Source organism: Mycteria americana, chromosome 8, assembly GCF_035582795.1.
Source record: "Mycteria americana isolate JAX WOST 10 ecotype Jacksonville Zoo and Gardens chromosome 8, USCA_MyAme_1.0, whole genome shotgun sequence".
NCBI lineage: Eukaryota > Metazoa > Chordata > Aves > Ciconiiformes > Ciconiidae > Mycteria > Mycteria americana.
In genome coordinates, this window is record NC_134372.1 from 21761019 (window position 1) to 21786441 (window position 25423).

Genomic DNA, 25423 nt, shown 5'->3' on the forward strand with positions numbered 1-25423 from the left:
TATGTCAAAGTATGTCAAATGTAGGGAAACAGAAGTATGTCAAAGTCTTTCTCTTGGCAGCTGTACACCTTCAAGGTATGGAAGGAAAGTGCTCCCCAGCCTGATAATTTTAACCAATCTCTTCTTTGAAGGACTATCAGCCAAACTGAGGCCCAGTTTTAGAACGTGAGAAGAAACAAGGAAGGAATGTGAAACCAACAGAAGTGAAGGCATCATAGCTGAACATGTCAGATTATGTCAACTGTAGTAGGTACACAAGAAGAGTATCCAGCTGGGAAAAAGTACATGGGAGCATCACACAGGAGTTCACACCAAAGACCATAGGCACAGCTCTCCAAGTCATTGCTTTGGACAAGAAGAAAAGGAAAATGGCCAGAACCACAACTACGGGACCCATATAGCAACTAGGAGAAACGGAACATTTACACCTACCTTGTAGACATTTCAAGCTAAGCCACAGCAAACTCTTCCACCTGCCCTGTCTCTGTGCAGACAGAATGCTTCAACGTGCTCCACTATCATGTAACAGGGAAGCTAACTTTGCAGACAGACATCACTGAAAGACATGCTGCGCACACAGTTTCTCTTTACAGAGAACAAGGATCACAACATGGACGCAGGCATGGAGACTTCTCTGCTCATCACACTCATTTCAAGAAACATAAAATGTTCTAAAGGGCACAAGCGATATGCAGCTTGGTTAAAGCCTCAGTCGTCAGTATCAGCTCAAAGGCACCATCTTTCCTCCTCAGCACACAGGCAATTTGGAAGATATGTGACTCTGCAACTGTTAATGCAATGCTTACTTCTATGCCCAATACCTACCACTCACAGGAAAAGCTGTATCCAGCGTGATGGTGGATAAAATGAGTAACTTCCTTGCACATGCTTCAAATAACAAGCCCCAAACCCAGGAATTCCTGACAAAAATACCCTCCCATCCCCTACATCCCCACCAATTTTAATACCAACAAAACATCAGCAGGCACCTCACATGAGCATGAGCCATTGATAATGTCTGAAGGTTAGTCAAGGCTGGGAAAAGCTTAATACCACCACGATGAAACTCTACATCACAGTCTTACAAGGACATATAGGTGGAAAAATGACGTTTCACACAGCAGTTACTAGAAATAGAACCCCTGAGTCATGTTTGCACTTCCATGGCTATTGCTTGCAGCCAAACTCGTCAGAGGACTGTCATCCCCTTTCAGGATGCGGGAAAAGGGGGTTTAGTGTAAGTGACAGAGGCCTTGGCACTAGGCATGATATTAAAGCACCGCCCAGGCAGACGGAGCATACAACCCCCTCTTTTCCTGCTTCGAAGCCAGTCTCTTGCTGATACTGCCAAAACTTCTCACCATCTGTATGTGACAAGCAAGAACATTTGTTCCAGTGACATCTTCAGACACGTTATCAGACACACAGCGGCCCACCTTTACCTCAAGGGAAGAATTTAACTACCATTCACAGGGAACATCATGCAATAGGAAAGCAAACTGATGAACTCACAACATCCAAAAACAAGACACCTTCAGACTCATTTTCAGTAGTTCAGCAATAAACCCTGTGAATCAACAAAACACATGCCATGTCTCCACCAGTACCTCCTCACACACAGCACCCCCAAGACTCCCCTCAAACCCTTCACAGATTGCATGGTTGCCGTTGATCTTCATCATTTGCAGATGGACTCCATCGAAAGACAAGTTGCTCAGACAACTTCTCCTTACCAGGGACAATATTTGACTTCTCAGCACGTGCACGTGACAAGCAACAGCATTTCTCCCAGTGATATTTCAAGGAAACACGTCTACGAACATGTCTTTCTCTTTACAGCTGTAAACATGAAAGGCACGTACAGGACAGTCAGGCAAAGGTAACAGAGGTGATCTTCCACACATTATCAGAGACAAAGGCCCTCCTTCAGATCATTACAACGAGCAAGTCAAGAACTTAACACCTGCAGAAAGGAAGGGATCGGAACATACACTTCTAGATTGTGGCACTTAAGGTAGGTACATAATTCAGGTGTTTAGTAGGTAGCGAATACACAGTTTGCTCTTTCCAAGGCTCTCACTATGACATTTGTCATAAGTACATAATTAAGCTGTTAGTGAAGAATTGATGACAACCTGCAAACACACAGGAAGAACCTCCCAGGGCTCCCAATACAGCTGGAATAACATGCGTTAGGCCAAACTTACTTGGGAAGCCAAAATTCACATTGCATGATACTACAGCTGGGCACTGAACAGGGAAAGGAGCAAACCATCCCTCTTGTGTCCTTCAACAGCCCCTCACGAACAGCTCCCATGACTCCCATTTCCGACCCTTCACAACTTGCATGGTGTTCTTTGACCTTTATAATTTGCAAGCACACGGCATCAAAGAGCCAGTTGCCCAGACCATTTCCCTATAACGTGCACCAGGATCATGCCACGGACTTCACAGAGATCTCTTTACATATCTGTATGAAGAAGGAAGAGACATTTGCCTGCTCACTAGTCTTCTGGGAAGAAACATCAAGGGTCTAAGAGTAAGAGAGGAGCATGCCTCCAAGCAGGGCTGGATCAAGGAACAGCGTGCAACTCAGTCACGACAAAGCCTCGCGCTTAAGAAGTTCAAGGCAACAGTAGCCCCACTTCTCCTGCCTCCCACACCAACTGTAACGCTGAGACACAATCCCACGTTCACCTCCCCGGAGCAAGAGGCACCAGCACACAGCGCGTTCCTGAGCAAAGCTTTGCCTTCCTCGTAACTAAACCTCCCTAGGCAGGACACAGAACACGGGGGGAACGGGCAGAGAAGCAGCAGAGGGAAGCGTTGCGGAGAACGTCTCGTCAGAGGAACTCACCGGGGGAGCGGCGGGGTCCGCGCGGCGGGTGCTGGCAGGGTCCTCCGCGAGCAGCGGCGCAGGCTCGTCGGGCAGCGGCCGGGCCGGGAGGGTGTCGCAGCAGCTGCCGCCCGACAAGCGGAGCTGGCTTTTGCGCGAGTCGGCGGTGAGCGACACCTCGTGCGAGTAGGAGTGCAGGAAGGCGCGGACGCCGTCGATGCCCACGAAGTGCGAGGCCGGGACGCCGCGCAAGGCGCCGCTGCCCGCCGCCAGCAGCTGCGAGCGGCGCCAGCGCCAGCGCCGCAGGCGCAGCGCCAGCAGCAGCAGCAGGAAGGCGAGGAAGAGGCAGGACACGGCCGCCACGGCCACCACCAGCCACCGCGTCAGGCTGCCGGCCGGCTCGCCCGGCGCCGCCGCCGCGCTGCCCAGCTCCGCCAGCAGCTCGGCCACGCTCTCGGCCAGCACCACGGTCAGCGTGGCCGTGGCCGACAGCGCCGGACGCCCGTGGTCCTTCACCACCACCACCAGGCTCTGCCGCGCCGCGTCGCGGGCCAGCGGGAAGCGCGCCGTGCGCACCTCGCCGCTGTGCAGCCCCACGCGGAACAGCCCCGGCTCCGTCGCCTTGGCCAGCTCGTACGACAGCCACGCGTTCTGCCCCGCGTCCGCGTCCACCGCCACCACCTTGGCCACCAGCGCCCCGGGCTCCGCCGAGCGCGGCGCCAGCTCCACGCCCGCCCAGCCCGCGCCCGGCGCCGCCGCCGCCGGCGGGTACAGCACCTGCGGCGCGTTGTCGTTCTCGTCCACGATCACGAGCCGCACCGACACGTTGCTGCTCAGCGCCGGCGCGCCGCCGTCCTCCGCCCGCACCCACAGCCACACCTCGCGCACCTCCTCGTAGTCGAAGGAGCGCAGCGCGTACAGCGCGCCCGTCTCCGCCTGCACCGACACGTAGGACGACAGCGGCGCGCCCCGCACCCGCCCCTCCGACAGCCGGTACCGCACGCGCGCGTTCTGCCCCCAGTCCGCGTCCGCCGCCCGCACCGTCAGCACCAGCGCGCCCGCCGCGTTGTTCTCGGGCAGCCGCGCGCTGTAGCGCGCCTCCGCGAACACCGGCGCGTTGTCGTTCACGTCCAGCACCCGCAGCGCCAGCACCGCGCTGCTCCACAGCGCCGGCGACCCGCCGTCCGCCGCCCGCACCGTCACGTTGTACTCCGCCACCTCCTCCCGGTCCAGCTCCCTCGCCGTCACCACGCGGTAGTAGTCCTCGAAGGACTTCTCCAGGCGGAACGGGAGGCGCTCGGCCATGCTGCACCGCACCTCGCCGTTCGCCCCCGAGTCCCGGTCCTGCACGTGCAGCAGGGCCACCACCGTCCCCGACGGGGCGTCCTCAGAGATCGCGCTCAGCGCCGACGACACTGTCAGTTCGGGAGCGTTGTCGTTTACGTCGGTCACAGAGATCGCGACTTTCGCCGTGTCGGAAAGTCCGCCGCCGTCCCGTGCCTGCACCTCCACTTCGTAGGAGTCGCCTTCCTCGAAGTCCAGGCTCCGCACCAGACTGATCGCTCCCGTCTCAACATCCAGCTGGAAAACCTTCGAGGCTTTCTCTGTGATTTTCTTCAATGAGTATTTCACGTGCCCGTTCAGCCCCTCGTCGGCGTCGGTGGCCGTGACGGTGACGAGGACGGAGCCCACGGGCACGTCCTCCGGCACACGCACCGTGTACTCCGCCTGGCTGAACACGGGCGCGTTGTCGTTCGCGTCCAGCACCGCCACGCGGATCCGCGCCGTGCCCGTCCGCGCCGGCTCTCCGCCGTCGCTCGCCCTCAGCACCAGCTCGTGAAACGCCGCCTCCTCCCGGTCCAGCGCCTTCGCCAGCACCAGCTCGGGACGCTGATCGCCGCCGGGGCCCGCCTGCACGGCCAGCGAGAAGTGCTCGTCGCCGCTCAGCTCGTAGCTCTGCAGCGAATTCCGTCCCACGTCCGGGTCGTGAGCCTCGGCCAGGGGAAACCGCGACCCTGGGGCTGTCGTCTCGCTCATTCTCTCCTCCAGCTCGATTTCCTTGAAGCTGGGCGCGTTGTCGTTAATGTCCGTGATTTCCACTTCGATTCCGTAAACCTGCATTTCCCCCTCCATTATCACCTCACACCGCAGCATGCATTGCTGCACACTCTCGCAGAGCTGTTCTCTGTCTATCCTCTGCGCCGTCACCAAATGTCCCGTCTTCCCGTGCAGAGCGAAATACTGCGTCCTACCTCTGTCTATGATGCGGACGCCGCGGTGGCGGAGCGCCGGCAGCTCCAGCCCCAGGTCCTTGGCCACGTCGCCCACGAACGAGCCCTTCGGCATCTCCTCGGGAACCGAGTAGCGCAGCTGCCCCCACGCTGCCTCCCACGCCGCCACCAGCACGCACCACAGCAGGGCTCGCTCCCGCCGGCCCCGATACCTCCCCGCCGCGCACATCTCCGCCGCGGCACTGCCGGCACCGCACCACCGCCGGCAGCTCCCCGCCGCCGCCCGCCGATCCGCCTCCCGATTCGGCTCGCCGCTCCCGGCCGCTGCCGCCGGCCCCTCCGCCTCGCTGAAGCACGGCTCCGCACCGCGGGGACACTCGCAGACCGCCCGGCCGCCGAGACAGCTACAGAGCAAGCGAGCGAGCGAGCCGAGCCGCAGCGGGCGGGGCTGCCTCCAGCGCTCCGGCCTTCCTCCCGCTCCTCCTCGGTCAACAGCGGCGCCCGCAGCCTCCTCCCGGCACTGCAGGCACCCAGCGCTGCCGAGCGCTGCCCGCCCTGCCTTTCCCACGCGCAGCTCGCGGGGACCGGACAGTCCACACGGAGACGTCGGTTCCCGGCCAGCGGTGATCTCCTGCCTTGGCTTTTCTCGAGCCCATCTCCTCTTTCATCCTCCAGGCGACCACAACCAGGAGGAAGGCTGAGGCCTCCCGTGGGCGTGGTGTTTCTACCGCACGGGAAAAAGGACTCGCTAATGCCCATCTATGTAAAGTAAAATACTCTTTCGTAATATGACGTGCAGAATATTACGAGTCTTGGCCCATTCGTTCAAAAGCACAATCTCTGCCACGAATTTTTGTAGCTGTCTAGCTTCAATGCATAAGAAAACGCTTGCTGAAATTCCAACTACGACATTCAGACCCGCCCCACGGAGAACCAGAGATATCAGACTCATTAGCCGAAACGGCAGCAACTTTTCTTTAAATACTTCCGTTCATCTGGAACACGCTCCAAATTATCTACTCCACAACCATTGACTGAGATCAGACATGTAAGGGCTGAAGAAGGTGGGGTCAGTCAATTGAAACTGAGACCCTAAACCCGTACAGCTCCTGAGGAAGTGAACTTGCTCAGGCACCTGCGCCGTGCTCAGGGATTTCTCCCTAGAAGACCTTCCTGGGAACACAGTACAGAAAGAAGAACGCTCCCCTGTTGCTCGAAAGTCATTCTGTCCCACCCACCCCGGTTTCAGGCTACAGGTCACCTGATCACTTCGCACTGATTGTACGACAGCTACCCAGGAGGCAGGAAGCACCTGCAGTGAACCTGGCCAGAATCATCTGCTCGGCCTCCCGCAGACTCCGGGGAAAATGGCTTTGCGAGTGCAGCAAGAAGAAAAACAGGTACATCTGCCTTTGCTCCTATGCTCATTCTGTGGCCCACAACAGCAAACAGGGGGTGATTGCAGCCGTACGACAGGGTTGGTTTGCTCCAAATTTTTCTTGTGCGTCTACTTTCCCGATAGTCGTCTATTCTCAGCGGTATTTTGGAATGGGATGAGAGCAATGCAATGCTTCAGTCAAGTCACTGAGCTAGCGCCTACATCATTAAACACCCAAAGCTGCAGCTAATACTGAGCAAGGAAAGTTAATGGACTCTAATGGGTGATTTCCCTTTTTAATAGGCCACATTAATTCAGGGTTTGTATGGTTTATACACACTTACACTGAAACAATGGATTCGATGGCTTGAACGACTAGGAAGGGGCTTTCATTTTGTCAGAAATCCAGGTGTAAACAAAGTAATAAGAGGCGTGGGGACCATTTCCACATGTGCAAATGGACTTTATCGAAATGCCTAACTGCTGTCGTTTTGAGTATGCCCTTGTCGTTGTCGATATGTTCTCAGACATATGGGTAGAGGCTTCTCCTTGTAAACGGGCAGACACAACAACTATTGCAAGAAATGGCTGAGAGACCGACTTCCTCGGTTTTGTATTGCCTTGTCAATGCGATCAACCACGTCCAAGCACCTCTCTTTGGGAAAAGGGGAGAGGAAAAGAAGACAGGCTCCGAAATACAAAAGCCGATTTTCTTTTTTTTTTTTTTTTGAGATCTCATACTACACTGTGTATGAAAGACAGATCAGGAACAATAAAACTACCACCCAGGATAGAATTAAAAAAAAAAAAAAAAGACAAATAACTGCACAAAGAAACAATGCCTGGAGAAATTAACCCATCCCACGTGGGCTACCATTTCTGAAGAAGCCTTCCACCAAAAGATGGGCCACACTCCCCTCCTTCATCAGGAAGGAATAACCTGTAACTTCTCCTTTCATGGAGAAAGCACGCACATTTCAGGAAGGAAAAATCTCCAACGCCAAGGGTCAAGCCCTTCTCCCGACTCCATCATGCAGAATCCCCAGATTTCATGCTACACAGTGAGGATTGGTGCTCACCGTTAAAATGGGAAATAACCGTACAAAGAACTCGGAAGAATCATGCCTGGTTATAATTTATCCGTCCGATTAATGCTGCCATTTCTGCACCAGCCTTCCTCCAAAACATGAGAGGGCACACGGAGGAAGAGGGGAACATTCACTACGGATGAACAACCTATAAGTTCTCCATTCATGGAGAAAACACGCACCTTTCCTTCGGGAAAACAGCGGGGTTCCATCCAGCTATCAACCAGCTTCAAGTACATCGCTTGGGGAAAAAAAGACCCGGAAAGAAAAGCCTCCAACTCCAAGCCTCCACCACATTTTTCGTTATGCAGAATCATTAATTTGCCACGGTCAGCGTTCACCGTTCAAGTGACAGTTGCAGTCAAAACCTCTCAGCTGAACCTGAACCTGTGACCACCGATACACCAAGGAGCGCCGCCGCTAACTGCCTGCTCTGAATGGAAGGGAGTTACCCCGACCTTTCATTCCTTCACGGAGACACGGACGGGCACTCCCCATCCACAACACCTGAAAAAACCCCAGGGCAGTAGGGACGGCGGTTCAGAAAGGCTCAAGGAAAACAGCGGGAGAGCGCGGGCTTACAGACCTGCGGTGCGTCGGGGTCCGCGGGCGGCTCTCCCGCGCCGACGCTGCTGCTGGGGCTCCGCTTCGCGCAGGGCTCCCCGCCGAGAAGCTCCTCCGCGGGCAGGCTGGGCAGCGGCGGCGACGGCGGCGGCAGCCAAGCGCCCTCGGCGACGGCGCGGCCCGGCGCCACGCACAGGTTGTAGGAGTAGGGCAAGGTGCCCTCGCAGAAGTCGGCCGGGAAGGCGGCGCCGGCCACGGAGAAGCGCTGCGCGCCCAGGCAGCGCAGGACGGCGGGCGGCCCGGCCCGGCGCACCCGCGCCAGCACGGCCAGCGCCACGCTCAGCAGGAACAGAGCGGAGAGGAGCGCCAGCGCCAGCACCAGGTAGAACTGCAGCTCCGCCGGCGAGGCGGCGCCCGCCGCCCGCTCGCTCAGCTCCGGCAGCGCCTCCTGCAAGCTCTCGGCCAGCACCACGTGCAGCGTGGCCGTGGCCGACAGCGCCGGCTGCCCGTGGTCCTTCACCACCACCACCAGCCGCTGCTTCGCCGCGTCCCTCTCCGACACGGCCCGCGCCGTCCGCACCTCGCCGCTGTGCAGCCCCACGCGGAACAGCGCCGGCTCCGGCGCCTGCACCAGCTCGTACGACAGCCACGCGTTGCGCCCCGCGTCCGCGTCCACCGCCACCACCTTGGCCACCACGTACCCGGCCTCGGCCGACCGCGGCACCACCTCGAACGGGGCCGGGGCCGCGGCCGCGGCCGGGGCCGCTCCCGCGCCCGCCGCCGCACCCGCCGCCGGCCACAGCACCCGCGGCGCGTTGTCGTTGCGGTCCAGCACGAAGACGCGCACCGTCGCCGTCGAGCTCCGCGCCGGCGCCCCGCCGTCCTGCGCCCGCACCGCCACCGCGAACTCGCGGCACTGCTCGTAGTCGAAGGAGCGCTGCGCGTACACCGCGCCGCTCCGCGCCTCCACCGACACGTACGGCGCCAAGCCCGCGCTGCCGCCCGCCAGCCAGTAGCTCACGCGCCCGTTGGCGCCCGCGTCCGCGTCCCGCGCGCGCACGCGCAGCACCGGCGCGCCCGCCGCGTTGTTCTCCGCCACGTAGGCGCTGTAGGCGGCCTCCTCGAACACCGGCGCGTTGTCGTTCACGTCCGACACCTCCAGCACCAGCGCCGCGCGGCTGGAGAGCGCCGGGCTGCCCCGGTCCCTGGCCACCACCGTCACCCGGTGCTCGGGCGCCTGCTCCCGGTCCAGCGCGCTCGCCGTCACCACCTTGTACGAGCCGCCCGACGACGCCACCATCGACAGCGGCGCCTCGCCCGACAGCTCGCACGACACCTGACCGTTCTCCCCGGAGTCCGGGTCGTTCACGTTCAGGAGGGCCACCACCGTGCCGGCCGGCGCGTCCTCGGGCACCGGGCTCGATACCGACAACATCGTGATTTCGGGCGCGTTGTCGTTCTCGTCCGTGAGGTCTATCTGCACTTCGCAGTGACCGGTGAGCCCGCCACCGTCCCTGGCCTCCAGGCTCAGCCTGTAGTTACTCTTCTCCTCGAAATCGAGCGGCCCCGCCGTCCTGACCTCGCCGCTGTCGCTCTCCACACTGAACAACGCGCGGACGCCGTCCGGGACGTTGCCGAAGGAGTAGGAGACCCGCCCGTTAGAGCCCGCGTCCGCATCCGTGGCCTGCACCCGCAGCACCAGCGACCCCGCCGGCAGGTTCTCCCGCACTCGCGCCTCGTAGACGCTTTTACTGAACACGGGCGCATTGTCGTTGGCGTCCGTCACGTTCACCCGAATCTGCACAGTCCCGGACCTCACGGGGTCCCCGCCATCCGCCGCCGTCAGCACCAGCTCAAAGGAGCTCTGCTTCTCACGGTCCAACGCTCTCTCCAGCACTAATTCCGGCTGCTTGCTTCCACCCGCGCTCTCCTTCACGGTCAGAGTGAAGGACGGGTTGCTAGTGAGCTCGTAAGTCAACAGCGAGTTGCTTCCCACGTCCGCGTCTCGGGCCATCTCCAGCGCAAAACGAGCACCGGGAAGTGTCCATTCACCGATCTCGAGGTCCAGAGCAGCCTTGCTGAAGGCCGGGGAGTTGTCGTTCACGTCCTGGATGGCCACCTCGACGTGGAAAACGTTCAGCGGGTTCTGCACCAGCGCCTCGAAGCTGACGGAACAGGACGCCGACTCGCCGCACATCTCCTCCCGGTCCAGCCTCTCGCTCACGTACAGGTTCCCGGTCTCCCCGCTCAACGCGAAGTATTTCAGCTGCCTGTTAGCCGTAGACGCCAGCCGCAGTTTGCGTGCCGGCAGGTCCGCTGGGCTCAGCCCCAGGTCCCGCGCCAGCGGCCCCACCAGCGAGCCTCTGCCCAGCTCCTCGGGGATGGCGTAGCGGATCCGCTCCGGCGCCGCCCGGCAGCACAAGCACAGCAGCAAAGCGGGCAGCAGCACTCGCCCGGACGCTCGCCGGCGGCTCGGCCTCTGCCTGCTCGCCATTCTCGGCAGCGCTCGCCGCGGTCCTCCTTCCTGCCGCTGCCCTCCCTCCCTCCCTGCCTTCCTTCCAGCCGCTCTCCGCAGCGAGCGCAGGGGCCGCCGGAGGGCAGCGATCTCGGCGCCGGCTCGGACGCCGCTGCTCCCCGCGCCGCGCCGCCTCTCGCCTCTGCTGCCCGTGCCGCTGCTGCTCTGGCCGGCGCCCTGCGAGCGAGCAGCCTGCGGGGGCAGGACTCTGCAGCGGCTGCGGCTCCGGCGCCGCTCCGCGTCGGCCAACAGCGGCACCCGGAGGCGCCGCGGCGCCACTGCAGCTGGCTCACGACCGCGCTCACAAGGGCCCGGGCTTTCCACCGGTGTTTACTGGTTGCATCCAGCTTTGGGGTCTCCTTTTTATTAGAATCAGGAAGCGCAGAAGCACTTGCCTAATGGAACTCCAAACACGTTTAAAACTAAAATATGCTGTCGGGTACTTTTAGGTCATCTCCTTGAGCCGCAATGAATAGTCAGAGGGAAATCTGCATGGCAGAGCAATAAAGAAAGGAACTCAGCTGCCCTTAATAAAATCAAGGTGGAACTGTAAGAGCACGAAACTATATTATAACTAGGGAAGACTTCAAGAGCTTTATAGCACTCTCTCAGGTACTTTCAGTTCTGCTTTTATACATGGGACAAATACCAAGAGGGAAATATTTGTCATGGAGTAATCAACAAGCAATCACAAACAGAATGAAGCAAATGTCATTTCAGTCCTGTCATGCTGGGCCTGCAAAGCCTTTCCATCATCCCTGAATTTCTTTCTTTTGCTCATGGGTGTCTCTGACTTTTGTCCCACTGTTGATTTTTCTTGTAGGGAGCAAGAACAATTACCGTGAGAAATATACTTCACCCCACAGGTAATGTCTATAGCTCTGTGCTAAGACAGCAGAACAACCTTTATTATTTCGTGTCTGTTTCACAAAAGTTCCTTCTTCTGTGTCTCCATACTTGAGGGGCTGACAAGGGGAAAGTGCAAAGCCACGTCAAGTCTTTCATAGAACCAAACATTGGTTTGGGCTGGAAGGGACCTCTAAAGATCATCTATTCCAACCACTCTGCCATAAGCAGGGACATCCTTCACTAGATCAGGCTGCTCAAAGCCCCATCCAACTTGACCTTGAGCACTTTCAATGGTGACACACCCACAACTTCTCTGAGCAACCCGTTCCAGTGTCTCACCACCCTCATCATCAAACATGTCTTCTTTATGTCCGACCTACACCTGCCCTCGTTCAGTTTAAAACCATTGCCTCTTATCCTGTCACGACAGGCCCTGGTAAAAACTCTCTGTCTTTCTTATAAGTTCCCTTTATATATTGAAAAGGTTCAATAAGGTCTCCCCACACACTTCTCTTCTCCAGGCTGAAGAACCTCAACTCTCTCAGCCTTCTTCATAGCAGAGAGGTTCCAGCTCTCTGACCATTTTCAGGGTCCTCCTCTGGACCTACTCTAACAGGTCCATATCTTTCTGGTAGTGTGGGCCCCAGAGCTGCACGCAGTACTCCAGGTGAGTCGCATGAAAGCCGAGTAGAGGGAGAGAACCACCACACTAGTTGTGATACAGCCCAAGGTATGACTGGATTTCTGGGCAGCAAGAGTTAGAAACATACACAAATGAATGGATCAGGTGCAATAATATTTCTTAGGCCCAACTTATTGAGCAGAAGCAGCATATCATCAGAGCACAATGCACTACAGTCACACCAAGAAGGCAGGTACATTTGCCTGTCTGCTTACCAACATTCTGAGAAGAAACAGAAGGATTCTAAAGCACACGAATTATAAACGGCCAAACTAAAACGGGAGTGGTCATCCAATACAGAATGGGTCATCAACCAATGGTTTAGGGGGAATCTCCTCCCCTCTTTTATCACACACACTGTTCCACAGAGATGCGGCTTCTCCTAAGGTCATGTTTACATCTACTTCACCCAACAATAACAGAACACAAAGATACCCTCACATCTCCTGCCTCTCACACCCACTGTAGCAAGAGCAAGACACACTAGCACACGGCGCATTGCTAAACGAAGCTATGCTGATAGTTACAAGTAAACCTACATACATATGAGTCCAGGTAAAGAAAAACATAAATCAGGCAAGCAAGGCAAGGAAGCCTTAGAAGACAAAGTGTTGTCAGAGAAACTCACCGGGAAGTCTTCTTGGTCTTCACTGCGGGTGTTGAAATTCATCCCTGAGAGCACCCAGAAGTCATTCGTATGTCAAGCTGCAAGTGCGGCCCTCAAGCCCTACTCTGGACTACATAGTACGGGATTTCCTTTTAAGAAATAGTCATCAGCTCTCAGCAATTTTCCTACTATGTGGCCTGCTCATCTCCCACAAATATGAAGCCATAACCGTAAACACCTTATCATGGGCCTCATTCTCAAGCCAAGTCTTCTGAGAAATTACAGCAGATTCTCTTTTAGCTTCTGCTTCTTTCTCCTCACACATAAAATTCTGTCTTAGGTGGCTGAAGTAAGCCTTTGCTGCCAAAAAACACGCACAGTTTCAAATGCAAAAGCACTCTCCAGAAATGGAGGAAATGAACCATCACCTTCCAGGAAACAAAGGCCTGAAAGAAAGTGTAATTACAGCTATGAAAAAACTCTACATCACAATGGTACAGGGAGATACAGATGGATCAAGGAGGTTTCACACAGGAATTGTAAGCTGTTCTACCCACGCATCATTGTTCTACACGCACAGTTACTGCACAAATACTTTATGACTGGAAGACTACCATTGCCTTTCAGGACAGGGAAACCACGACCACAGCATAAACGGCACAGGCCTTGGCACCAGGCATGACATCAAGTCATTGCTCAGCCAAAGCCACATGGCCCACCTATTTTCCTATAGTTCAAAACCAGACTCTCACCCTCCTTGCTCTGCATTCACAGCTTTTTGTTGCACCATGGATAATACCCAACTTTTGGCCATGTATCAGCCACAGGCAAAAGAGCATTTCATTCAGTGACAGAAGTATGTCAAAGTATGTTGAAGTATGTCAAAGTATGTCAAATGTAGGGAAACAGAAGTATGTCAAAGTCTTTCTCTTGGCAGCTGTACACCTTCAAGGTATGGAAGGAAAGTGCTCCCCAGCCTGATAATTTTAACCAATCTCTTCTTTGAAGGACTATCAGCCAAACTGAGGCCCAGTTTTAGAACGTGAGAAGAAACAAGGAAGGAATGTGAAACCAACAGAAGTGAAGGCATCATAGCTGAACATGTCAGATTATGTCAACTGTAGTAGGTACACAAGAAGAGTATCCAGCTGGGAAAAAGTACATGGGAGCATCACACAGGAGTTCACACCAAAGACCATAGGCACAGCTCTCCAAGTCATTGCTTTGGACAAGAAGAAAAGGAAAATGGCCAGAACCACAACTACGGGACCCATATAGCAACTAGGAGAAACGGAACATTTACACCTACCTTGTAGACATTTCAAGCTAAGCCACAGCAAACTCTTCCACCTGCCCTGTCTCTGTGCAGACAGAATGCTTCAACGTGCTCCACTATCATGTAACAGGGAAGCTAACTTTGCAGACAGACATCACTGAAAGACATGCTGCGCACACAGTTTCTCTTTACAGAGAACAAGGATCACAACATGGACGCAGGCATGGAGACTTCTCTGCTCATCACACTCATTTCAAGAAACATAAAATGTTCTAAAGGGCACAAGCGATATGCAGCTTGGTTAAAGCCTCAGTCGTCAGTATCAGCTCAAAGGCACCATCTTTCCTCCTCAGCACACAGGCAATTTGGAAGATATGTGACTCTGCAACTGTTAATGCAATGCTTACTTCTATGCCCAATACCTACCACTCACAGGAAAAGCTGTATCCAGCGTGATGGTGGATAAAATGAGTAACTTCCTTGCACATGCTTCAAATAACAAGCCCCAAACCCAGGAATTCCTGACAAAAATACCCTCCCATCCCCTACATCCCCACCAATTTTAATACCAACAAAACATCAGCAGGCACCTCACATGAGCATGAGCCATTGATAATGTCTGAAGGTTAGTCAAGGCTGGGAAAAGCTTAATACCACCACGATGAAACTCTACATCACAGTCTTACAAGGACATATAGGTGGAAAAATGACGTTTCACACAGCAGTTACTAGAAATAGAACCCCTGAGTCATGTTTGCACTTCCATGGCTATTGCTTGCAGCCAAACTCGTCAGAGGACTGTCATCCCCTTTCAGGATGCGGGAAAAGGGGGTTTAGTGTAAGTGACAGAGGCCTTGGCACTAGGCATGATATTAAAGCACCGCCCAGGCAGACGGAGCATACAACCCCCTCTTTTCCTGCTTCGAAGCCAGTCTCTTGCTGATACTGCCAAAACTTCTCACCATCTGTATGTGACAAGCAAGAACATTTGTTCCAGTGACATCTTCAGACACGTTATCAGACACACAGCGGCCCACCTTTACCTCAAGGGAAGAATTTAACTACCATTCACAGGGAACATCATGCAATAGGAAAGCAAACTGATGAACTCACAACATCCAAAAACAAGACACCTTCAGACTCATTTTCAGTAGTTCAGCAATAAACCCTGTGAATCAACAAAACACATGCCATGTCTCCACCAGTACCTCCTCACACACAGCACCCCCAAGACTCCCCTCAAACCCTTCACAGATTGCATGGTTGCCGTTGATCTTCATCATTTGCAGATGGACTCCATCGAAAGACAAGTTGCTCAGACAACTTCTCCTTACCAGGGACAATATTTGACTTCTCAGCACGTGCACGTGACAAGCAACAGCATTTCTCCCAGTGATATTTCAAGGAAACACGTCTACGAACATGTCTTTCTCTTTACAGCTGTAAACATGAAAGGCACGTACAGGACAGTCAGGCAAAGGTAACAGAGGTGATCTTCCACACATTATCAGAGACAAAGGCCCTCCTTCAGATCATTACAACGAGCAAGTCAAGAACTTAACACCTGCAGAAAGGAAGGGATCGGAACATACACTTCTAGATTGTGGCACTTAAGGTAGGTACATAATTCAGGTGTTTAGTAGGTAGCGAATACACAGTTTGCTCTTTCCAAGGCTCTCACTATGACATTTGTCATAAGTACATAATTAAGCTGTTAGTGAAGAATTGATGACAACCTGCAAACACACAGGAAGAACCTCCCAGGGCTCCCAATACAGCTGGAATAACATGCGTTAGGCCAAACTTACTTGGGAAGCCAAAATTCACATTGCATGATACTACAGCTGGGCACTGAACAGGGAAAGGAGCAAACCATCCCTCTTGTGTCCTTCAACAGCCCCTCACGAACAGCTCCCATGACTCCCATTTCCGACCCTTCACAACTTGCATGGTGTTCTTTGACCTTTATAATTTGCAAGCACACGGCATCAAAGAGCCAGTTGCCCAGACCATTTCCCTATAACGTGCACCAGGATCATGCCACGGACTTCACAGAGATCTCTTTACATATCTGTATGAAGAAGGAAGAGACATTTGCCTGCTCACTAGTCTTCTGGGAAGAAACATCAAGGGTCTAAGAGTAAGAGAGGAGCATGCCTCCAAGCAGGGCTGGATCAAGGAACAGCGTGCAACTCAGTCACGACAAAGCCTCGCGCTTAAGAAGTTCAAGGCAACAGTAGCCCCACTTCTCCTGCCTCCCACACCAACTGTAACGCTGAGACACAATCCCACGTTCACCTCCCCGGAGCAAGAGGCACCAGCACACAGCGCGTTCCTGAGCAAAGCTTTGCCTTCCTCGTAACTAAACCTCCCTAGGCAGGACACAGAACACGGGGGGAACGGGCAGAGAAGCAGCAGAGGGAAGCGTTGCGGAGAATGTCTCGTCAGAGGAACTCACCGGGGGAGCGGCGGGGTCCGCGCAGCAGGTGCTGGCAGGGTCCTCCGCGAGCAGTGGCGCAGGCTCATCGGGCAGCGGCCGGGCCGGGAGGGTGTCGCAGCAGCTGCCGCCCGACAAGCGGAGCTGGCTTTTGCGCGAGTCGGCGGTGAGCAACACCTCGTGCGAGTAGGAGTGCAGGAAGGCGCGGACGCCGTCGATGGCCACGAAGTGTGAGGCCGGGACCACGAAGTGCGAGGCCAAGTTAGAGAAGAAGAAATTATGCAGGAAATAAAAGACCAGGTATACCCAGGAGTATGAGCCTCGGGAATACCTGGAAAAGCTAAAAATGTGGAATTGGTTGTTGTTAAACTCAAAGAAGGAGCACAACCCATTACAGTAAAACAATATCCTTTGAAATTGGAAGATAGATGAGGAGTGCAAAGTATTATAGAAGAATGTATAAAATTCGGATTATTGACTGAATGCTCCTCAGAGTATAACGCTCCCATTCTGCCTGTCAAAAAGCCTGATGGCAAAACCTACCGATTGGTACAAGACCTACGGGCAACAAATCGGATAGTTGAAGATTTGCACCCGGTAGTGGCAAACCCATACACTTTATTGACCGGTTTAAAAGAAACCTATGAATGATTCACAGTACTAGATCTGAAAGATGCATTCTTTTGCCTCACCTTGGCCCCTGAAAGCCGCAACTTATTTGCCTTTGAATGGGAAAACCCCGATTCAGGACGGAAAAAAAACCCAACTAACCTGGACAGTGTTACCTCAAGGTTTTAAGAATAGCCTCACAATTTTTGGAAATCAGTTGGCTAAAGCATCAGAGGTCTGGGAAAGGCCTCCAGGAAATGGTATCCTTTTGCAGTATGTGGATGATATTTTGGTAGCTACAGAAAAAGAAGAATGTAAGGAATGGACTGTGAGTTTGTTAAATTTTCTTGGACTAAGTGGTTATCGAGTATCATTGCAGAAAGTCCAGATCTTGAAAAAAAAAAAAGTAATCTACTTGGGATTTGTGATTTCTGAAGGACAGAGACAGCTCGGGAATGACCAAAAGGAAGCCATCTGCAGGACCCCAGAACCAACCACCGTACAAGAGCTGCGAACCGTTCTGGGAATGACAAGTTGGGGTTGATTATGGATTTATAATTATGGACTTTTAGTTAAACCCTTGTACAAACTGTTGAAAAATAGTCAGACACAGTTAACATGGACTGATAAAGCCAAGAGGGCGTTCAAAGAATTGAAATTGGAATTAATGAGACCTCCAGCTTTGGGCCTGCCAGACATAACAAAGCCCTTCTGGTTGTTCTCATATGAGAGACACGGAGTGGCTTTGGGAATTCTAGCCCAGAGGCTGGGTCCTTATAAACGAGCAGTAGCATATTTTTCCAAACAATTGGATGAGGTTAGTGAAGGATGGCCAGGATGCCTTCGGGCAGTTGCCGCTGTTGTTCTGATCATTCAAGAAGCTTGAAAATTGACTTTGGGACAAAAGATGGTTGTGCATACTTCCCATGCTGTAACTTCCATTTTGGAACAAAAAGGAGGACATTGGCTGTCACCATCAAGGTTTCTGAAGTATCAAGCAGTCCTGATGGAACAGGACAAAATAGAAATCGTTACATCTGCTGTTATTAACCCCACTTCTTTTCTAAGTAATAAGCAGGAAATGAAGACTGTTGTACATGATTGTATAGAAATCATTGAGACCGTATACGCAAGCAGGCCTGATCTGAAAGACGAGCCACTGGAAGAAGCTGACCACACTTGGTATACCGATGGGAATAGTTTTGTAAAGAATGGTGTTCGAATGGCAGGATATGCTGTGACCACCCACAGATCAGGTGGTGGAAGCTAAGTCACTCCCTAAAGGCACATCTGCACAACGAGCAGAAATAGTTGCCTTAGTGAGAGCACTGGAGCTTGCCAAAGGATTGCAAGTGAATATACGGACAGATTCAAAATATGCCTTTGGTGTAGTTCATGCTCATGGAGCAATTCGGAAGGAGTGAGGACTCTTAACTGCTCAAGGGAACTTTTAGAGGCTGTGCAACTTCCGTCAGCGGTGGTGATTATGCACTGCAAAGGACATCAGAAAGGTAACACTGACAGGGAAGTGGGAAATACATTGGCTGATTAGGGGGCAAGGCAAGCAGTGGAACAAGGTGAGATACTAAGTTTAATTCCTGAAAAATCTTTGCCACTACCTGAATCAGTTGAATATGATGAAAAGGATCAAAGTTAATTACTGACTTAGAGGCTGAACTTGGCCTATCAGGATGGGCAGTGTTAAAAGATAACAGGATAATAATTCCCTTTAGACTATTGTGGGCACTGACAAAGACGAAACTCACTGGAGAACTGAAGAGCAGATAGTGGCTAGAAATTTGTTTCAAACTGTGAAAAGTGTGGTTGATAGGTGCGAGACACGTTTGAAAAACAACCCAAAGGTAGAATATCGTGTAAAATTTGGAAGCATAGGCAAAGGAAATGTTCCAGGTCAAAACTGGCAAATAGACTTTTTGGAGCTCCCTAGAAAAGAGGGGTATAGGCATCTGTTGGTGTTAACCCATACCTACTCTGGATGGCCTGAAGCTTTCCCTTGCAGAACAAATAAAGCCCAAGAAGTAACAATAAAGCCCAAGAAGTTTTATTAAGAGAAATTATTCCTAGGTTTGGAGTGCCAGAAGTGATCTCCTCTGACAGAGGGCCACACTTTGTGTCACAGGCACTTCAGCAAGCTAGTAAATTTTTAGAAATTAATTGGAAATTGCATACAGCCTACCGCCCACAAGCAAGTGGACAGGTACAGAAAATGATAAAAACACAATTGAGCAAAATTTTTCAGGAAACCAACTTGAGATGGGATCAGGCCCTCCCAATTGCATTATTGAGACTTCAAACTAAACCAAGGACTAAAGAGAAATTGAGTCCCTTTGAGATTTTATATGGGAGACCATTTCAAACCAGATATTGAGGGCAAGATCTCACCCAAGTAGGGGAAATTAGCTTACAGCAATATCTAATAGCATTAGGAAAACTATTACAAGAAGTAAATAAATTAGCAGTATCTACCAGAGCGTGGGGTTTAGGTTCTCCAGGGCACTTGTTTAACCTGGGGATTGGGTTTATGTTAAAAATATTTCAGGTGACCCTCTTGAAGAGAAATGGAGTGGCCCTTTTCAAGTTCTGCTCACAACCTCACTGCAGTTAAGCTTGAGAAGCACGCCGCGTGGATCCACTGTTCGAGAATTAAGAAAGCACCTACTGGACCATGGAAATCTCAGCCTACGGGACCAACGTCCATAAGATTGACCCAAAATTAGTTTTCCTGATGCTGCTATGTGCTTGTTTACTAGTGTGTAAAAGTCTATGTGAAGAGGATGCTAACAATTTAATGTTAGAGGATTTGTTAGGATTTGGTAAAATACGAAATTTGACAAGCGTAACTGCTTGCCTCCCAATTCCCCAATCTGCAGGCCAACCTATCCCATGGGGAATCATACCTGTGAATTTGACAATGCTAGAATATTACAACAAAATGACCCAAGAATTGAACAAGGCTGGAGTAAGGTACTATTTAGACCAGAAAGAAGATTGCAGGGATAGAGTTTTGAATGTACTGCAAGATCCAGTGACCATAGGAAACAAAACTATAATTGCTAAACCAAGAGGAGGAAAATGCCCTAAAGGTTATAGCGAAAAGGACTTTGGCTTTGTATCAGGAGGAGGAACTGCCCTGGGTAAATTCGTAATGTATATTTTCAATTCAATTCAAAAAGGGAAAAAGGTGAAATCACCTGAATGTGAGAAACTTAGACAGCTTCCCAAAACTTGTGTTAAGCCAGTAGAGGGATTTTGGAAGTATATAGGAAATAATGCCTGGTGCATTGATTGGAGTATGAAGCCAATGTTTGATATTAGTAGGACAAATTGGAAATGCCTCACAAAGGTAAATCAGTCTTTCCACTTTGGAATTACAGCAGAAAAGCGCTCAAAATCATTCCCAAGAATGTAGGCAAAAGATTCCTTTCTCCTGGCTACACTGTGTGGGTAACATCAGATGGATTTTGGACCACTCGATTGAAACTAGAACCAATAGGGAGACAAGTAACCCTAGGACTTCTGACAATCTGCCCAACTTGGAAGCGAAGTCCAATTAAAACCACTTATTGGGGAAAAGTGAAACGAGAACCAGAAGGCAATTCATGGGCAGGGCCTACCTCTGCTGTCGAATTCAGCTGGGGAATTCAAAGTTTTTTTGTTACCAGGATTAATGGCATTAGAAAATAGAATACTGAGAGATAATTTGACTTGGCAAGTAGAGGCACTATCACGACCTACCCAGAAAGGGTTTCAAATTATTAACAGGCAGGTTCAAGCAAATACTAAGATGACCATACAGAATAGGTTAGCATTAGATTTACTATTGATTAAAGAACAAGGGGTATGTGGATATTCAAAATTAGATACAGAACATTGTTGTGTCCACATACCCAATGTGACTGATGATTTGCAAAGACAGCTAGATGAGATGAAAAGAGTAGCAGAAGATAGTAAAGCTATCCGAGACACTGCAGAAAATAATTGGCTAAATAAAATTCTGCAAACCCTAGGAGGATGGTCACTGAAGGGATGACTGGCTACATTATTAGAAGGGCTAATTGTTGTGACAATAACTGTTATCATCCTTGCTATTTGTGTTGGCTGTGTAAAACGAACAATTGAAAGAAATATGTGGAAGTAATAATGACTTTTAATTTAGAACCTTTTGCTTCAGACTTTTAATTTAGAATTTTGCTTCAGAGGAAAGAAGGCAGGCCGCTTCCAAGGCAGCCTGTTTGGTAGATGTGCTTTCAGAACAGAATGGTGTGTTTGGCAGGAAAAAATGTTTTAATATTGTAAGGAAACCAAGGAGTAAAATATTTTATATTCTCAGATTAACTCGCATTCCAAAATTAGATGCACCATAAAAAGACTGTGACGAATCGTACTTTGTTTTAAAATATTTTCCATCTGTATTCTAGTAAATATAGTCTGTTTCGTTGTCTATGCCTGTACAATAATCGTCAATTACATTTGTATCGAACCCAAAGGTTAAATCACGAAGCCCAGCAGTGGGAAAAAACGCGATGTGATATCAGAGGAATTTTTCACCATGTAATACGGGTCTATTTGTAGAACTTTGAGTATCCTTATATGGGATTGATTACTTTGTTCGCTGAAGGCAGATTTCCAAGTAAGTTGGGACTTGAGAGATGATGAATTTTGGGATACAAAGTTGCCCAAGTCTACCACCATTTGAGAGCTGATACAGGGAATGGCAACGAAATTCTGGGAACTGGGTAGTAGGAAGTACTTGTTTAACTTGTTTAATTTCAAGGTAGTGTCAGAGGAAGACCTAGAGAGCAAAATTTCCTTGTGCAGTTGCATGTGCAATGGAAACTTCCAGCCTTAGAGAAAGCTAGATACGATGAATTCTGCCGAGCCGGTACAGAACAGGGCACATAAAACACACACAGCAGGCTCAGCACACGTTCAGGAGGTGACATTCACGAGCTGGCGACCATCGTAAAGCGTGATTTCCAAGACCACGCACTTTGAAATGTCCGCGGCTACCCTAAGAACCTAAGCACCGTGTACACAAAAGCAGGTCAAAAAATTAACGTACCTGAAAGGAAACTTGGCCACAAGTCTCGGCAACCTCTCCCTTAGGGACGAGACCACCTGAAGCTTCAGCCGGTGGCCGGGCCGGGAGGGTGTCGCAGCAGCTGCCGCCCGACAAGCGGAGCTGGCTTTTGCGCGAGTCGGCGGTGAGCGACACCTCGTGCGAGTAGGAGTGCAGGAAGGCGCGGACGCCGTCGATGCCCACGAAGTGCGAGGCCGGGACGCCGCGCAAGGCGCCGCTGCCCGCCGCCAGCAGCTGCGAGCGGCGCCAGCGCCAGCGCCGCAGGCGCAGCGCCAGCAGCAGCAGCAGGAAGGCGAGGAAGAGGCAGGACACGGCCGCCACGGCCACCACCAGCCACCGCGTCAGGCTGCCGGCCGGCTCGCCCGGCGCCGCCGCCGCGCTGCCCAGCTCCGCCAGCAGCTCGGCCACGCTCTCGGCCAGCACCACGGTCAGCGTGGCCGTGGCCGACAGCGCCGGACGCCCGTGGTCCTTCACCACCACCACCAGGCTCTGCCGCGCCGCGTCGCGGGCCAGCGGGAAGCGCGCCGTGCGCACCTCGCCGCTGTGCAGCCCCACGCGGAACAGCCCCGGCTCCGTCGCCTTGGCCAGCTCGTACGACAGCCACGCGTTCTGCCCCGCGTCCGCGTCCACCGCCACCACCTTGGCCACCAGCGCCCCGGGCTCCGCCGAGCGCGGCGCCAGCTCCACGCCCGCCCAGCCCGCGCCCGGCGCCGCCGCCGCCGGCGGGTACAGCACCTGCGGCGCGTTGTCGTTCTCGTCCACGATCACGAGCCGCACCGACACGTTGCTGCTCAGCGCCGGCGCGCCGCCGTCCTCCGCCCGCACCCACAGCCACACCTCGCGCACCTCCTCGTAGTCGAAGGAGCGCAGCGCGTACAGCGCGCCCGTCTCCGCCTGCACCGACACGTAGGACGACAGCGGCGCGCCCCGCACCCGCCCCTCCGACAGCCGGTACCGCACGCGCGCGTTCTGCCCCCAGTCCGCGTCCGCCGCCCGCACCGTCAGCACCAGCGCGCCCGCCGCGTTGTTCTCGGGCAGCCGCGCGCTGTAGCGCGCCTCCGCGAACACCGGCGCGTTGTCGTTCACGTCCAGCACCCGCAGCGCCAGCACCGCGCTGCTCCGCAGCGCCGGCGACCCGCCGTCCGCCGCCCGCACCGTCACGTTGTACTCCGCCACCTCCTCCCGGTCCAGCTCCCTCGCCGTCACCACGCGGTAGTAGTCCTCGAAGGACTTCTCCAGGCGGAACGGGAGGCGCTCGGCCATGCTGCACCGCACCTCGCCGTTCGCCCCCGAGTCCCGGTCCTGCACGTGCAGCAGGGCCACCACCGTCCCCGACGGGGCGTCCTCAGAGATCGCGCTCAGCGCCGACGACACTGTCAGTTCGGGAGCGTTGTCGTTTACGTCGGTCACCGTTATCCTGACTTTCACCGTGTCAAAAAGCTCTCCTTCGTCCCGTGCCTGCACCTCCACTTCGTAGGAGTCGCCTTCCTCGAAGTCCAGGCTCCGCACCAGACTGATCGCTCCCGTCTCGGCGTCCAGCTGGAACATTTCCAATGCGATGTGCGACACTTTCTTCAATGAGTATTTCACGTGCCCGTTCAGCCCCTCGTCGGCGTCGGTGGCCGTGACGGTGACGAGGACGGAGCCCACGGGCACGTCCTCCGGCACACGCACCGTGTACTCCGCCTGGCTGAACACGGGCGCGTTGTCGTTCGCGTCCAGCACCGCCACGCGGATCCGCGCCGTGCCCGTCCGCGCCGGCTCTCCGCCGTCGCTCGCCCTCAGCACCAGCTCGTGAAACGCCGCCTCCTCCCGGTCCAGCGCCTTCGCCAGCACCAGCTCGGGACGCTGATCGCCGCCGGGGCCCGCCTGCACGGCCAGCGAGAAGTGCTCGTCGCCGCTCAGCTCGTAGCTCTGCAGCGAATTCCGTCCCACGTCCGGGTCGTGAGCCTCGGCCAGGGGAAACCGCGACCCTGGGGCTGTCGTCTCGCTCATTCTCTCCTCCAGCTCGATTTCCTTGAAGCTGGGCGCGTTGTCGTTAATGTCCGTGATTTCCACTTCGATTCCGTAAACCTGCATTTCCCCCTCCATTATCACCTCACACCGCAGCATGCACTTTTCCAACAGCCGGCACAGCTGTTCTCTGTCTATCCTCTGCGCCGTCACTAAATGTCCCGTCTTCCCGTGCAGAGCGAAATACTGCGTCCTACCTTTGTCCAAGATGCTGAGGTCGCGGTGGCGGAGCGCCGGCAGCTCCAGCCCCAGGTCCTTGGCCACGTCGCCCACGAACGAGCCCTTCGGCATCTCCTCGGGAACCGAGTAACGCAGCTGCCCCCACGCTGCCTCCCACGCCGCCACCAGCACGCACCACAGCAGGGCTCGCTCCCGCCGGCCCCGATACCTCCCCGCCGCGCACATCTCCGCCGCGGCACTGCCGGCACCGCACCACCGCCGGCAGCTCCCCGCCGCCGCCCGCCGATCCGGCTCGCCGCTCCCGGCCGCTGCCGCCGGCCCCTCCGCCTCGCTGAAGCACGGCTCCGCACCGCGGGGACACTCGCAGACCGCCCGGCCGCCGAGACAGCTACAGAGCAAGCGAGCGAGCGAGCCGAGCCGCAGCGGGCGGGGCTGCCTCCAGCGCTCCGGCCTTCCTCCCGCTCCTCCTCGGTCAACAGCGGCGCCCGCAGCCTCCTCCCGGCACTGCAGGCACCCAGCGCTGCCGAGCGCTGCCCGCCCTGCCTTTCCCACGCGCAGCTCGCGGGGACCGGACAGTCCACACGGAGACGTCGGTTCCCGGCCAGCGGTGATCTCCTGCCTTGGCTTTTCTCGAGCCCATCTCCTCTTTCATCCTCCAGGCGACCACAACCAGGAGGAAGGCTGAGGCCTCCCGTGGGCGTGGTGTTTCTACCGCACGGGAAAAAGGACTCGCTAATGCCCATCTATGTAAAGTAAAATACTCTTTCGTAATATGACGTGCAGAATATTACGAGTCTTGGCCCATTCGTTCAAAAGCACAATCTCTGCCACGAATTTTTGTAGCTGTCTAGCTTCAATGCATAAGAAAACGCTTGCTGAAATTCCAACTACGACATTCAGACCCGCCCCACGGAGAACCAGAGATATCAGACTCATTAGCCGAAACGGCAGCAACTTTTCTTTAAATACTTCCGTTCATCTGGAACACGCTCCAAATTATCTACTCCACAACCATTGACTGAGATCAGACATGTAAGGGCTGAAGAAGGTGGGGTCA

General features: G+C 53.8%; 3 protein-coding genes across 3 annotated transcripts; all 3 read right to left on the reverse strand.

The window, feature by feature from the left end:
• Positions 1-909: 909 nt before the first annotated feature.
• On the reverse strand, positions 910-6144 carry LOC142413706 (protocadherin gamma-A12-like). Its single transcript, XM_075510108.1, has one exon. The coding sequence runs from the start codon at positions 5294-5296 to the stop codon at positions 2762-2764; it is 2535 nt and encodes an 844-aa protein (XP_075366223.1). The 5' UTR covers positions 5297-6144; the 3' UTR covers positions 910-2761.
• Positions 6145-7215: 1071 nt separating this feature from the next.
• Positions 7216-10900, reverse strand: LOC142413707 (protocadherin gamma-B5-like). The gene has a single exon (XM_075510109.1). It carries the CDS (start codon positions 10589-10591, stop codon positions 8084-8086), a length of 2508 nt encoding a protein of 835 aa, XP_075366224.1. The 5' UTR covers positions 10592-10900; the 3' UTR covers positions 7216-8083.
• An 11122-nt stretch (positions 10901-22022) lies between these two features.
• LOC142414121 (protocadherin gamma-A10-like) lies at positions 22023-24591 on the reverse strand. The gene is made up of 2 exons (XM_075511022.1): positions 22156-24591; positions 22023-22112 (listed from the first exon to the last, which is right to left on the reverse strand). Exons 1-2 carry the CDS (start codon positions 24589-24591, stop codon positions 22023-22025), a joined length of 2526 nt encoding a protein of 841 aa, XP_075367137.1.
• Positions 24592-25423: the final 832 nt, after the last annotated feature.